The sequence below is a fragment of the Drosophila montana genome, unplaced genomic scaffold (assembly GCF_035044405.1).
Source record: "Drosophila montana isolate Dmon_TW-CO22-7 unplaced genomic scaffold, ASM3504440v1 contig_2481_1, whole genome shotgun sequence".
NCBI classification, from domain to species: Eukaryota; Metazoa; Arthropoda; class Insecta; order Diptera; family Drosophilidae; genus Drosophila; species Drosophila montana.
Genome location: NW_026997351.1, coordinates 1,293,422 through 1,309,314, shown reverse-complemented (window position 1 = coordinate 1,309,314; position 15,893 = coordinate 1,293,422). Strand labels below are relative to the sequence as shown.

Below are 15,893 nucleotides of genomic sequence, written 5' to 3'. Positions count from 1 at the left end.
ATGTTTGATACGCAAGAAAAATAATAATTTACTTCATTTAATTGCTGAGCTCTTCAAATTTAAAGTTTTTGATCTCTTGCGCATAATTTTAAGCTGCTCTTAACAGATAAATTTTTTTGTTGTGGCTGCAAAATCGTTTTCATTTGTTTTGTCGCCCGTCGAAAATGCAAATCGATGGCTGCATAAACAAATCTGAAAGGGAAGAGAGAGGGAGTTTAGTTCAAGCTGCTGCCAGTGACAACACAAAGTGTCAAGTGCCAAAAAAGCTCCTCAATAAAGAGAGGGTCGGCTATAGCAGCTCTCTCACGTGTTATACCATTGTGTGTGTGCTTGTGTGCATTTGATTTTGATTGGTATTTATGGCAGTTTAAGTACATTGAAAACACGAATATTGGGAATTCTTATTGGAGTGCGGCGACATGTAGCAGCTGCACATGCCGCTGACAGGACGTGGCTAAAGGCAGGGCACTTGGGTAATGGGTGTGCTGTAATTAAATCAAAAACAACGATGACATAACAAATTGTAAACGTTGCTATTTAATTGTTGGCCCGGCCACTTAAAAGCTCGTTTTCTGTTTTAAAACTTTACCTGCCTGGATAGAAAAACAAAAGAAAATATGTAATAATAGAAATATAAATATACATACATACATTATTCGTATACATATATATAACAAGAAAAAACATTCAACATAGACCAGGCAGCGACGTGTTGTTCGTCGCAAAGCTGGGTGTGAGGCGCGCTAGCTTTTTTCTTGTCGCGCAACATGTTTGCCATTATACTGGAAGGGATCGCCCGTCCAGTCGTCACTCTATTTCGTGCTTAACTTTGGTGACCATTTTTCTGCTCGACTCTGTCTCGCTGCCCCGCTCTCTTGAGCGTTCGCGCTCTCTCTCGCCCACTCCACACTCTACAATGTTACTCTCCAACTGTCCCGTGCCATTTTTATGGCCGTGCAAAAGACGTCGTTTGCATTTTTATGGTATAAAAATTAAAAATGAATTTTGATTGTTTTGTTCTTGTTGTTGCTGTTGTTGGTTTCTTGTCGACTTCTTGTTTCTCTGCTTCTTCGTGCCTTGTTGTATATATTTTTGTGGCATTGTTTTAGTTTTTCATATCGCGCACTTGGCAATTTTTTTTTCGCCGCTTTTGTTGCCTGTAATTTGTTTTTGTTTTTGCTCTTGATTGTTTTTTTTTTGTTCTCGTGTTTTGCATTTGCCTCTCTTTTGTTTTGCATAAGTTTGATGTACCTATTTTTGGTCTTGTTCTTTTTTATTTATTTTTAATTTGTGCGCGGAAGCCTTGCATGGCCAAAGGACATTGAAATTGAACTTTTGCTGGTGTTCTCGTTGGACCTTTAAAGCGATTTGACCTTTAAGAAATATTTACCTAATTCACATTTGAACAAATAATGGAAATTGCAAGGGGTTTTTTCTCTTATGTTTTGTTTGGTTGGTTTGCTCTGAAAAGTAGGCAACCGAAATTGGCCTTTCTCTTAAATTTCTTGATTTTAACTGTCTTTGCTCTTTGATTTGGAAATGCAGTTGGCCTTTGGGTTCCACACACTTCCGCAAATTGCATGAAGCTCAATTCAATTTTATATTGTTGCTAAATTGTGGCCATGATTTAATTTACTTTGTGGTTTTGATTATCTTAGTTGTCAAACATAAATGCAGTCGTTTATAAACTGTAAAATAAACATTTTATTATTATTATTATTCTTTTATCACTCACTCGATTATTTTTCATAATTTTGCCATCAATTTTCGCGTCTCGCGTTGCGTGCACAAATTTAATTTATGTGATTTTTGTGCGCCAATGCAAATTTACTCAACGCAACGCAACGCAACGCAGCCCGCTGTCCAGACAGACAGGTGTGGTGGGCGGTGAGTGTGGCTGTGGGGGCGTGTCCTCTGCACGCTCAGCACGTTTATTCGCACTTAATTCGCACTTTTTGACACCTTTCGATGTCCGTCAGTTGCACGAAGCGACGACAACGAACCAAAAGCCCAAAACCAAATAAACAAAATTGCGTTTGCCCTTAATACGAGACCCCCCCCCCCTCCCCCCTCGCCCCCCCGGCCACCCACACACATGGGTGGTGCCAGCAGAGCCTACGCACGCGCTTGCAGCCTGTCAGCAACATAATGTGCAACGGGCAAAGCGAACGGCGCGAAAAATTATGCAAAATAAATTAATTACCAATTAAGGGTGAGCCAGGGGAGCGGCGTCAAGGGGGTTGCGGAGGCTGCGGCGGCCACTTCAAAAACACGCACACACACACGTACACACGTACACACACGCACACACGCACACAGTCGTGGCTCCCGATTTGCAGCTGTTGCAGGCATATGCAGAATTTCTCTGATTTTTGAAGTGGCTGCGGCGGGTGAGTGCAGGGGCGCAGGGGCGCGCGGGCGGGGGGCATGGTCAAAGAAAAGGGGGTTGCTGTTAAACGTGGCCCGCCTGGCGTTGCCGTAACGCGTTTGTCACATGAGCCTCGGCCACTAATTAGTGCCATTAAATCCGCTCCACATGACGACATGCGACAACATTTGCAATAAGCCCCCACCACCCCTCGCTCCCCTCCCTCCGCTCCCTCCCTGCCTTGAGTTGTTAACCAACCCCGCATTGCCTACTTTTCGGAGCGCATGCATAATACATGGCAGAAAATTGCAGCATTGTGGCCTGGTCGGGCTGGTCGTAAGCCAAATAAATAAACCATAAACATAACTGACCGCAAAATCAACTTAATTTTCAGAAAACGCGTGGAACGCGGAATGGAACGGTACGAAGCGGAGCGACAGTTTCTTATAACCGACGTAACTTCCGTTAACTTGCGTGCAAACCTGTAATTTATACCCCTACCCCTAACCAGCCCTGCTCCCCCCTCCACAAACTGAGCTCAACAAGACGTACCTGTCGCAATTGGGGTTAAAAAGGGTTAACCCCAACCCGTCCCGCACCGTCCCGCACCGTCCCGCCCGCTCGCACCACATGCATATGCATAATTATAGGGCCGGAACCAAAAACGAAACGAAACGAAACGCAATGGCCCGAACCTGACCGCCACCCCCAACCCGTGTGTGGCTAGGGGCTGGACGGCATCCGCTTAGCAAACTAAACTGTGAAAATGCCGGCGGGCCAGTTGTGTAACCCCCAAAAATATACTATGCGGTAAGGGTCTTCAACAGTATGGGTATTACCGCGTTGGAAATTTGAATATTGATTGGCTTTAATGAGCGCTCTGGTCGCGCAATTAGTTTCCCCTACTGCCCCGCCCCGCCCCGCACCGGGCGAGGTATCGGTTGCGTTTCCGTTTTCCTCACTTTTGCCGGGACAAGCAGCGGAAATCCATGAGTGTGGCCAGTGTTGGTTAAGCAACGTTTAAATCGGGGCGGAGCGTCATTCCGGCAAATTGAAAAATAGATAACCAATTATATATTATTATAGAAATTGCAGGCAATATTATGTCATTCAATATTGTTAGCTATGCTATTAGCGAGTTTTTGTTTTACAAGTTGACGAAGGATCGAAAGACAAATCGTTAAGTGGAATGAAACGGAGACAGACTGAAATGAATGAAATGAGACGAGCGCAAGGGTAGCGTAGAGGCAAACCAAAGGGAATGGGTCGTGGGAAATGAAATGGAATGAAACAAAGATATAAATATGAAATGTCCAAAAAGTTAATATACATAAAAGTTGAATTGAATCGCATAAAACTGGAATGAAGTGGAATGAAGCAAAGCGGGCATAGCAAATGGAAATGGAACGTTGTAGCATATCCGACGATCATTAAATAAAGTTAACGGACTGGAATGGCATAAGAAATGCAATGGAACACAATGAAATGAAACGAAAAAACGATTTTATTTAAAATATGACATGCGAAATTCAGTTAAATGGAATGGAATAGCAAATGAAATGGAATGGAATGAAACAAATCAGCCAAAGCGTCAGTTAAATTGCATGCAAATTCAAAAGCACTATTTTGAATGCTTGGAGCGATGGAGAGAGGGGGAGAAAGAGAGAGAGAGAGAGAGAGAGGGAGAGAGAGAGGGAGGGGTGCTTGGAGATGAATGTAATGCATAAATTAATTGATCGCCTACGCATTGCGCAAAAACTATGAATGCTCAATGAATGCGCTGTCTCCGATAAAATTGTGGCATGCAGCCACGCCCACACACACGCCCATGCCGCAAGCAATTGCATTTGCAATGAAATTCAAATATATATGAAAACGTTGCGCCAACATTTAGCATTCAATTCATTTTGAACTAAACTAAATAACAATGCAGTCCGAATGCGCTGAGAGCGGGAGAGGGGGCGGGGACGGGGGTGGGGGTGGGGGTGGTTGTGGGCTGGTGCAGTGCGGTGCGGTGAAAGGGGATTTGCCCGGCGGGCGGACTCCAGAAATGGAGCTGCGCTGGCCTCTGGCATCTGGCCAAGCTGACTTGGTCGGGTGTTCGCGGGATTGTTCGCTTCGGTTTGGGCCGGCGTTAAATTTACATAAATTGATTTGATTGAATTTTTATGAGTGAAGCCCGCCCGTCGCCGCCGGCCGCCGCCCGACGGCCGTCGAAGCGGCTGATGCGTTTTTGACACCGGCCACAGTCGTCGTCTAATTAAAGTCATTGCCAGCAGCTGCACGAACTGCACAGGCCCAGGCCTAGGCCCATGCAACAGCCGCAGACGCGACGCCGTGCGCCCCAAGGCCCGGTCACAGTTGGCGCTACATGGACAGCAACAACGTTGGCTTAATGCATTCGGCCATGGACGACGACAATTGACGCCGGGGCAGACAATGGTTGCACACAGGCAGGGCGGGGCACACCATGCCGCAGAGACAGAGGCTCGTGTGGGGTTTGTTGTGTGTTGGGCATAGCATATTTTTAGGGCTTCGCCGGCAGCTGAAATTGGCAAAACCAACTAAGTATTTAGCGCTTTGATTTTGGCCTCTTTTCTGCTGCACGCCCATGTCCATGCCCCACAATTCCATGGCATGCCAATTCGTTTTGCGCTCTGCCAATGCCAATTTGTCATAAATCTCGTTATTTTAAATCGTTGTTGGCATTTTCTGCATTGATTTGTTGCCGCTTTCGTTGTTGTTGCTGCTGTTGCTGCTGTTGCTGCTGCTGCTGCTGTTGGCCATTGACAGAGGCCTTGGCTATGTTTTGTTATCGTTATCGCGCCGCTGCAGTCAGCAAATTGCAGCGACGCATTCGCAACAACAAAAAGAACACAGCAAAGTGACAGCAATTGGGCGACAGTTCTATATATGCGCTGCGGTCATGCAATTAGTGCGCATAAATGGAAAACTTAAAAAAAAAAATCGCTTAAAGCTGCTGCAAAAGAGAATTGCTGAGTCTGCCTCCTGTGAGGTTTGAACTCACGACCCCTGGTTTACGAGACCAGTGCTCTACCACTGAGCTAAAGAGGCAATTTGTCATCGGGTCATCAGTAAGCTGCGTTATGACAAGGACCAACGCCCACGCTGCAAACAGGCGCAGCTGCATAAACAGTTAGTTGGTAAGCGAGCAGCGATCGAAGCTTGCGATATGCTAAAAATAGCACACGAGGCGCTGGTACGCTGGTACGTGATACGACGTCAGCTTGATCATGTCAGGGTCGTAGCTTTCGGTAACTGGCATTGAGATTGTGTTTGTGCCAGGCACGCAGGCAGCGGCTCGTTGGTCTAGTGGTATGATTCTCGCTTCGGGTGCGAGAGGTCCCGGGTTCAACTCCCGGACGAGCCCTGTTCTCTGAGTGTGATCACAACATTTTTTTTTTCAAATATTGTTTTGGTAATATTATTGTATGCTTCATTAACCTTGACAGCTTGTGCTAGCACTTTTCACAAACAGCGCCAAAAACTTGTGTAATAACATTTGGCATGGCTCCAATAAGCACTCTGCAAGCTTAACAGCGCATTAACATGACGCGCGCAAAAGTATGCTGCGCAAAATGTGCGAAAGCAAATGCTCTGCGCCACCGTCTGTAAACGAAATTAGACAGCACTGTAAGTGCGTTGTTAGCAGCTGTTAAATGCCGTTAAGTTCACTTTTTGCCATTGATCAACACTTGCGGCGAGAAGGCATTGTCTGTGGCGCATTCGCTTCGATTATATTTTTTTAATTGTTTATTTTTGAGTGCTACGCACATTTGAGAGCTGTTTTTTATTAGTACTTTGTGGCTGTGATTAATTATTGACCATGTATACGATTGATTTTGACTACGAATTCAACACCGATTACAAATTCGTTGACTTTTATGCTATTGAACGGTTCATTGTGCCCGCAATACCGCAGGATTTTGGATACGAGAGCTACATACAGCGCATTAACAACGTGCCCAGGAACTTTGAGAGGGACAACAACAACAACAATCAATGGAGGCGATCGCTGTCGCCCTACGAATGCTACTGGCTAGACATAAGCAGACCCAATGTACACACACACACACACACACACACACACACATGCATGCATGCATATATATATATTAATATGGAAAGTGTGATCAGAAGGTGCTGAAACTAATCGCTTATTCGGTCTCTTTTCCTCTGCAGATGATGACTATGGATATAACCAAAACTGAACCCGGACTTGTCGGGCTATCATCCAATCAACAGCAGCAGCAGCAACAGCAGCAGCAATCGGCACAGCAGCAACAACAAGCCGCAAACATGAACAACAACGGGCAGAACAACAATGGCAACAACAATGGCCTCAGCAATGGCAACTCTGTTAATAATAACAACAACAACAGCAGCAACAACAACAACAACAACAATGGCAACGTGCAAAGCATCGCCGCCGCCGCGAACAACAATAACAACAACAACAACGGCAGCCAACTGTGCGCCGGCTGCGGCAAGCACATCCAGGACCGTTACCTGCTGCGCGCCCTGGACATGCTGTGGCACGAGGATTGCCTCAAGTGCGGCTGCTGCGATTGCCGCCTCGGCGAGGTGGGCTCCACGCTCTACACCAAGGGCAATCTGATGCTCTGCAAGCGCGACTACTTGAGGTGAGTAGCAAGAGAGAGGGAGAGAGTGTGAGAGAGAGAGAGCGGGAATAATTGTTATCTTTGTCTTCGTTGTTGTTTCTTGCAGATTATTCGGCAACACGGGCTACTGCGCCGCCTGCAGCAAAGTCATTCCAGCCTTCGAGATGGTGATGCGTGCACGCACCAATGTCTATCATCTGGAGTGCTTTGCATGCCAGCAATGCAATCATAGGTGAGCTATCGATACATACATACATACATACACATATATCGATACATTCAGGCTCTTCGATATCTTTTACGGTCAGATTTTAACAGTTGTAGCTTAACACTTGACGCCATTTTAATTGTTTTGTGCGCAGGTTTTCGATAAATATATTTGATTTTCTTGAGAGCTAAGCTAAAAACACAGTATTTTACGTTTGTATAGGGTCATGTTATGACCCCATAAAGTATATATATTCTAGATCAGCGTCAACCGCCGAGTTGATATAGCCATGCCCGTCATCCGTCCGTCTATTTCTATGCGAATCAGTCTTAGTTTGAAATCTGTCTTCGTGAAAGTCTGTGGCAGGCAGTACATATGTATGTCGGAACCGGTCGTATCGGACCACTATATCAAGTAGCTGCCATAGGAAAGATCGGTCGAGAATTAGGTTCTTTTTTGCTTATCAATATATCACTATGCTCCCTACCTGTATGCAAAACCTCTTCAACATCGGACCACTATATCATATAGCATATAGCCATAGGAATGATCTGTTCAAAAGTTGGTTCTTATATCGAAACATATTCTGTTTTCCAAGCTATTTTCAGCATTTGCGAGCTTCACTTCTCACACATTTCTGCAAAAGGCAAGTGTCTACAAAAGTAGTAAAACTTCAGCGTGCCGAAGATATTTTATTTTCCAGATGTCTTGATCTAACTAGGCATATTATATTAGCTGTCCTATCAACATGGGACAACTGTATAATTGTTCGATATATTAGCTTTTGTAGGGTAAACCGTTTTCTTATTCAAGATATCATTGTCAAACTCGGCAATTATTACTCTCAGAAAGGAAAGGAACATATGTAGAATATTAACCAAAATGTAGTTTATTCAAGCTTCAAATATATGGCTCATATGGAGTCCGAAGCCAAGGAAAGAAGCCACCTGCCACATGAATCTCTCCCAGCAAGCATTTGTGGCACTCGCACAGCTTTTGTGCCATGTTAAATACATAAAATACTTATGCATTTTTATGGGCCATTTGCCTATCAACAGCTCCACAAAACGCGCACACACTCACCCTTCAAAAGAAATCCCTTTTTAATCTTTGGCCAATATACAAAGCCAAAATGGCACTTAGAATTTTATTATTATGCAGCAAAACATCGGCAATAACAACAACAAATTGACATCATTTACAAGGTTGTTTGCCATTTATTTGCTGGATGGGGCGTGGCGGGGCGGGGCGGAGCGGGGCCGGTTGCCAGAGCGAGAGCAACCCCTTCGAGTGCCATTGAATTTCTATGAAAACCGCATAAATTTCGTGGGCATATTTGATTCCCTGAACCCTTTGGGGTGCCATCAACTAGTCATCGTCTTTGCCCATCTAAATGGGTTCACGTGCAGTTTTTTCTTTCTTCTCTTCTCTTTGCAAATTTATTGCATTTGGCCAATTCGGGAAATGTCACTCTGGAGAGTTTTAAAGTGCGTACACCTCGGGCGGGCCTGGTCAACGAGTCCTCTCTCTCTCTCTCTCTCTCTCTCTCTCTCTTTCACTTTTTTTTTCCTTTTGGTCCTTTTGCATTATTAATGCGGCTCGCCCATATGCTGGCGTCTCAGTCATATGGGCCCCATTCCGGGCGAACCTTAACCCCTGCCCGGCCTGTCTACATTCTCCATTTGAATTGCTTGTGCAACGAAACGCATTAAATATTAAAAATGCCGCCACACGGCATTGCCATACAAAAATATTGAAATAAATGTTAAAACATATTGGCTTATTGTAAAAATTCCGCCCAGTCCACAGTCCACATTTCGCAGTCCTCAGTTGCAGGGGCAGCGCACGGTTCCATACAATTGTATCCATTGCCCCGGCTGTTGCAATGCAATCTCTGGCGCTTTTGTTTCACATTGTCGAAAATTGGCTTTAAAAATGTAACAGTAGGCGTGTCCCAAACGAGATTGTGGCCTGAGTGCGGCATGTGTCCCTCGGGACTGTGAGGCACAATTGTATAACACCATTGGAACCGTTAGGCGGCAATTTTGATTGAAACAATATAGTTGTTAACATTTTCTTTTAAATAAACAATTATATTTGATCTTCGTTTGAGTTCTTTGTTTTGAAAAATATAAGTTTGATAAAGTAAAATGTTGAATTTTTAACAGGCGTCTGTTAAGAACAACACTCGGTTATCTGTTAGCAGAGCAAAGCCTCAAAGTCTGTTAAGACTTTCTGCATATGTAGAAATATATATAGTATTTAACATTTTCTTTTAAATTATATTTGATTAATTTTTTGTTCTTCGCTTTGAGAAATATAAGTTTGAAACAGAAAAATGTTCCATTTGTAACCACGCTCAGTTATCTGTTATCAGAGCAAAGCCTCTGTCTGCTGTCTGTTAAGAGTCTCTGCATGTGTCTGTTATGCGTCTAGGCATTTATTCTATTTTGTAACAGCAATGTTACATATGTTAACAGGCCTATGCAACAACAATTACCTTTAAGACACGCACAGTCTCAGCACAAGCTGTTCATTTAAATTTCCCTAAGGGAAATTCATGGAACTCCTACACTCAGCACGCTTTGGTCGCACGAATCACTCGTGCTCTGCTTTATGCGCTCTTCCATTCGAAGCTAATCAATTTTTTACGTAAATTAATTCAATTGCCAAAAAGTCGTTGAGGCGTTGCGGCATGGCCAGCGGGGCAGCATGCAATGGCCACGCCCCCCCTCCCCATTGCCGCCCAATATTATTGTTGGTCGGTCGCACATTTCACATTTAAAATGCGGGCCTTCACTTGCCACATCATGAACGGAATAGCGGCAACAACAGAAAGTCGTTTTGCATTTTATTTTTCTCTTTGCTGTGGCGCTCTTCTCCTTTCTCTCTCTCTCCCTCTCTCTCGTTTTTTTTTGTTAACCAAAGTGCATCAAATGTGTTGCTGTTTTTTTATTTATTTTTATGTTGTTGCTGAAAAGTTTGCATAATTTCCTGTCGCCAGCATCGACGACGTCGTTAGTTGAGTGGCAGCCAGCTACGGCAGCGGGAGGGGGGAAGTAATGTTAACGTTAACGGTAACGGCAACGGTAAACAGAGCGCGAAGTTTGGCAGTGAATCTTTCGTACGAGCAATAGGATGAGCAAGGCGAAAAGTAAGGGAGAGGGGGAGGGAGTTAAAGAGAAATAACAGCGTGCGCCATTTTAACAATTTTTGTATTTCCTGTTGACAATTTGTTGCTGGTCTTCGCTTGCCCGGATGTGCGAGTCCTGCACACACACACACACACACACACACACATGTCTGATGTGTGGTGTGCATGTCACAGGTGCGTTCAATGCCATGGCCAAAAGTTGCTGTTGCTCTTCTTTTTTTGTACTTTGTTGACTCTGGCGTTTTTTGTTGTTTTGGTAGATAAACAAAGCGTTTTTCATGTAGTCGTGAGGCAGCGACATGCCCTGCCACGCCCACACAGCCCACATACATATACATATAGTAGAGCCAGTCCGTCAATCGATTTGCTGCAACGCCGCCAGCAGCCAAAAAGAAAATGAAACCAAAAAAAAACAAAACAACAAAAAAAAATCAACAACAAAAAGTTGACGTAAATCAAAAGCCGAATTTCATATCCGCTGTAAGTCTGCTGTAAGCTGCTTTACCCATGTCCCCTCCATCCAACCCCTCCCCCCCTCCCCCTTACCCCCTCTTTCTGGCTGGCCAGATGGGGTACATGTACTTGTCAAACATAAAAATGTTGCACTAGAAACCCAAGAGCATGTGCCCAAAGCCAACAAGTTGGTTCTCAAATAGAGCTATGAGGAACAAGTTTCGGAGAGAAAAGGATCTTTGCTAAAGATTCGGATTTCCAAATTTTCAATTTAGTTCAGGGTTTCGTTTTAGAAATATATAAATAGCTATCATAATAATATAAAACGTTTTTGTTATATCAAAATAGTGCTTATCAAAATAGAGATTTATCATACATCAAATAGAGCTAGAATTGAATATAATAAATGAAAGGGAGCTCGAATAGATTAAGTACGTTGTCTGGCAGGAACAGGAATATATATATAAACATATATACTTGCTTGACCTCGAGCTGGCGATAATAAGCCATCAACTACTTACATATATATGTATATCCCATTGCAATACGTTATCTAGGGTCTACAAATTTAAAACAAACTGAGAAAAGACTGAGAAAGGGAATTAAGAAGCAAGAATTAGGGCTGACAAAATACGCTCAGATGAAATAGTTTATTTATTTGTTTCGATCTCAGACTAAGAGAATCATTCGTACAAAGACCACACATGAAAACAAAAGTTGCCTACAATTCCCAACTGGTTTTAGCAGCAGACTAGAAAAAAGGGCTGGCAAATCCAACCGGGAGGCTCTTGATTATCTTGAATATTAAATGTTGTTAAAGTTTATATTATGTTGTCTTTTGTAAACAACCCGACTCTAGGCTTAAGAATTTGCTACTAGTAATAACTGAAAGTAAGATTATGAAATGCAATATTATCTGAGCTTAGCCAAAGGACAACAACTTTTACACAAGTACAGCCTAGTTAAAAGGAAATCTAGGATCAGACTCCTTGTGAGTCATGTCACACTTGAACTGAAGTAATGTGTGTGTTATTCGAGATGTAAAGTAATTGATGTTCCAAATAGTTTTGCGAGCCTCAAAGTAAGGGTATTCAGCTTGTCGCATGTCAAGCAAAATATCTGGCCCATGGCCCATGGCCCATGTTTGGCTTGCAATGCGAGCCGTGTGTCTGTGTTTGGAGCTGGAGTTGGGCTTAAATGTTGGGCAACTGTTGCGTAGACGCCGCCAACTCCAGTTGCTCTTGTCAACCTGTACAGGTGCTAACATAAATATTTTGACAAAGGGCTTCATGTTGCACCCGCACACACACTCACACTCGCACACACTCGCACACACACACACACACACACACACATGCGCACAACTTCATTTGCAGCTGGCTGAATGCACAGTGCACTTCACTGAAGCGGAACTTGTTGGGCATCCAGGCAACTACCCAGCGGCCCACACTTTTTTCGCAGCCAGCTTTTGCCAGATCTGTGCAGCATTTCCTTCGCCTGTTGCCGCTCGTGACATTTTCAAATGCTTATCTGACTTCCTTGTGAGCCGTCATCAGATTCCCTGTCCCGCCTGCCGGTTAGTCCTTCGGCCTGCCTGTGCCCTTCGTCTTCGTCTGCGCTTTTGTTTCAGCCAACTCAGTTCCTGGCCATTCACTGCGAGCAGCAGCAGCAGCAGGAGCAGCCACAGTTGCCTTCAGCTCCAGCTGCCTTCGGCTGCCAATTGTCATCTTTGTGCTGTCAGTCAGTCGCTCGCAGGTTTAAGCATGTGGAAAAATCGTTTCCAGTTAGCAGTTCCTGTTCCTGCCACTCAGCTCATCTTCAGCTCTCCACATCCAGGCAAACTCTTCAAAGTCCTTCCCCTTCCCAGACTGTGCTATCAATTATATAGATATATGTATATGGAAATCTGTTGTATAGAATACAAATAGTTATAAGCACGGCTAACAGCTGAAAAAGGAGAAGGAAATTCCGGTTTCAAACAGTTTCAAACACACACACACTTAACATATAAAGAAAATTGGATTTAAATATGGATTATCCTTGCTCAACAACACAATCTACTCTCTCTCTCTCTCTCTCTCTCGCATGCAGATTCTGCGTTGGCGATCGCTTCTACCTATGCGAGAACAAAATACTCTGCGAATACGATTACGAGGAGCGTCTGGTGTTCGCCTCGATGGCCAATCATCCGATGCTGAAGCGGCATGTGTCATCCTTGGGCCAGGGCTCGCCAACTGGCGCAGCTGGCGCCGCTGGCGCTGCCGGCGGACTGCTGGGCGGCGGACCGGGCGGCGTTACGGGCGGCGCCAATGTCAACGGCGGCGGTGGCGGCGGCATGGTCAATGGGCCGCGCACACCCGGCGACCACAACAACAACAATGGACCGCAGACCCCAACTGGCGGCGGCGGCGGCGTGGGATCACCATTTGCGGCCGCCGCAGCGGCAGCTGCCGCCGCGCACATGAAGAATCAGCTGGGGGCGTCCAGCTAAAATAAAGCCCTGGGCATGGGCGGCAGCAGCAGCAGCAGCGGCGTCGGCGGCGGCGGCTCTGGTCAGCAGTTCTATGGAGCCGCTGGCTTTGGGCTGCATCAGCAGCAGCATCAACAGCAGCATCAACAGCAGCAGCAGCAGCAGCAGCAGCAGCAGCTCATGAGCTTGGGATTGGGCATTGGCATGGGCGTGGGTGTGGGCGGGGTCGGCGGCAGCATTGCAGGCGGAGGCGTTGGCAGCATGGGCAGCAGCTGCAGGCGCTACCAAAGAAAGTTCTACAATCGCAACTGATCGGCCCAAGCCACCGATTTGCCCGATACAAATATGTTAACGCATATATATCGATTTATGTATCGATATTTATCAATATGTTAAAAAAAAAAAACAAAAAAACTACGTTTAAACCATAAAATGTTCGTTTTGCTTTGACTGAGTTAAAGTTTCTTAGCTTTAGTTATTTAACTTTTTTTTTTTTTATTTAAAAAAAAAATATATAAAAAAAGAACCCCCAACTATTTTTACTCTGATTTACTGTTCCTTTAAGCTCTGTAAATACTTTGCGTGCAATTTTTGCAAGAAAAACAAAAACAAAAACAAATTATGTGTATTAAATAATAATGTATGAGGAGAAAACTGTTAAATTTTAAATATGACGAATACTTTTTTTTTTGTTTTGTTGATTTTTAAGCCCCAGCACCGCATAGAAAGCGATATATGCATGCATAATTATATATACATATAGACATAAATATATATAAAACTTTTTTTTTTGAACGCTCGAAGCGTGCGGTGCCAAAATAATTCAAAGCAGTGCCAAAAAAAAAAAAACATAGATAAAAAAGAGCAGAAAATACAACAAAATTATTAGCGGCAAAATGATAGAAACTATTTCAAATGGTATAATATTTTTATTTATGCAGCTCTTATTTGAAAATTATCAAAAAAAAATAATAATATATTATCAGACCTCTCTATGGCAAACATTTTGGGCTCTACGCGAATCTGCACTCTACGGACTTCAGTAAGGGCTTTCTGGCTAGACAGGATCTTGTGATCCCTGTGCGCTATTCCTCCTTAGGGCAACTTTCCTTTATCCCAACCCAAGCTATATGTGCTAAGATCTCTTTTTATGTCCATTTCCCTTACAAAAAAAAAACCCTGACCAAAATGCTCAAAGCCCCACGCATACTGATAATGCCCCAAAGAAGTAGAGCCTAGGCAAATAATATTTCGGTTGCGCTTAGTCACTAACTAGACTTTAGTTAGTTGCTAGCCGAAGTTTGCTTTAGCTCATCCGTCGAGTTGTTTATAGAGAAGTTGGCTGGTAAAATTGAAAAATTTAATTTTCTTAAACATCCCCACCGAACATTTATACACTCTGTTTATTTTTCGATTTGCATACATATATATATGATAATATGTTTTTTGACTCCGTTTGGAAGGCCGCCAGTTGTAAAATAAGCACACAGAAATTGGCATTTTGTGTAATGTGTAAATATTTAAAGAATTTTCTATTTTCTATATGTGTACAACAATTAAAATTTCGCGTTCATTTCGAAGTCTGTTAAAACAACATTGTTGATTATTATTTAAGTTTAGTTAGTGCGAGGCTAAAACAATAACCATTTTTTTTTTGTCACTAATTGTAAAAATATGCTTAAAGAGAAAGTTATAAAAGGGGGCAGCCTTGATGTAAGCGTAAAGCGAAAATAAAAGCTATGCGAGTGTAAAGAGTATAAGGAATTATAAGGAAAGAGAGGGATATATGTGGGATATAGATGTATGTGTGCGTGTGTATAGGAATGGAAAATGCACGCAAAACTAAACAAAAGCAAACTAGTTACAATATAAATGTATTTATTAATATGATATAAACACTTTTTTTTTTATTATTATTAATATGATTATTATTAATGTTCAATATGCATATTTAATTGTCAGCAACTCATGCGATTCCATTTAATCTATAAATACCTAAAAACTAAGCGTTTACCTAAAAATTAAAAGAACAAAAATAAATATAAAAAAACAAAAGCAAACAAACATTAACTAGCAAAAATATTCACGTGTATGTAAAACGTATAAAACTAAATATATATTTATATATCTATATATATATATATATATATATATAATAAACAAAAAATATATGAATTATGATTGATGAAAATTGTAAGTGTTAAGCAAAATGCAAAAGCAGTGAAAAGAAAAACCAAAGTGTGTATAAGAAAAAACAGAAGTGAAAACAACAAAAAAAAAAATAAGGAAAAAAAGTCTATTCAATAATTATGCATTAACTTCTTAAAAATATATATATAAATACATATAAACAATACTACCTACACACATAACTATGTTAAATAAATGTAAAATGCATAAGCGACGTTTTTTTTTTTTTAATTGTGCAACGTCAAGAATCAAAAATATCTAAAATCTAAGCTACACACATACAAAATGATATAGGATCCTTTAGAGTGGACCTTAATGCGCCGCGTTGCGTTCGAATCTAGAAGAACGCAAGACAAAGAAATCAAAAATGAGAAAATAAAAAAACACAAAAAAAATAAAAAACAATT

General features: G+C 42.6%; 1 protein-coding gene and 2 non-coding genes across 3 annotated transcripts; 2 read left to right on the top strand and 1 right to left on the bottom strand.

Moving 5' to 3' along the window:
* Positions 1–5,371: 5,371 nt before the first annotated feature.
* On the bottom strand, positions 5,372–5,443 carry TRNAT-CGU (transfer RNA threonine (anticodon CGU)). Its single transcript has one exon. It is a non-coding gene; the product is annotated as a tRNA-Thr (tRNA).
* Positions 5,444–5,687: 244 nt separating this feature from the next.
* Positions 5,688–5,759, top strand: TRNAP-CGG (transfer RNA proline (anticodon CGG)). Its single transcript has one exon. It is a non-coding gene; the product is annotated as a tRNA-Pro (tRNA).
* Positions 5,760–6,078: 319 nt separating this feature from the next.
* Bx (Beadex) lies at positions 6,079–13,640 on the top strand. Its single transcript, XM_064682621.1, has 4 exons — positions 6,079–6,449; positions 6,572–7,032; positions 7,118–7,243; positions 12,918–13,640. Exons 1-4 carry the CDS (start codon positions 6,216–6,218, stop codon positions 13,315–13,317), a joined length of 1,221 nt encoding a protein of 406 aa, XP_064538691.1. The 5' UTR covers positions 6,079–6,215; the 3' UTR covers positions 13,318–13,640.
* The last annotated feature ends 2,253 nt before the right edge of the window (positions 13,641–15,893 follow it).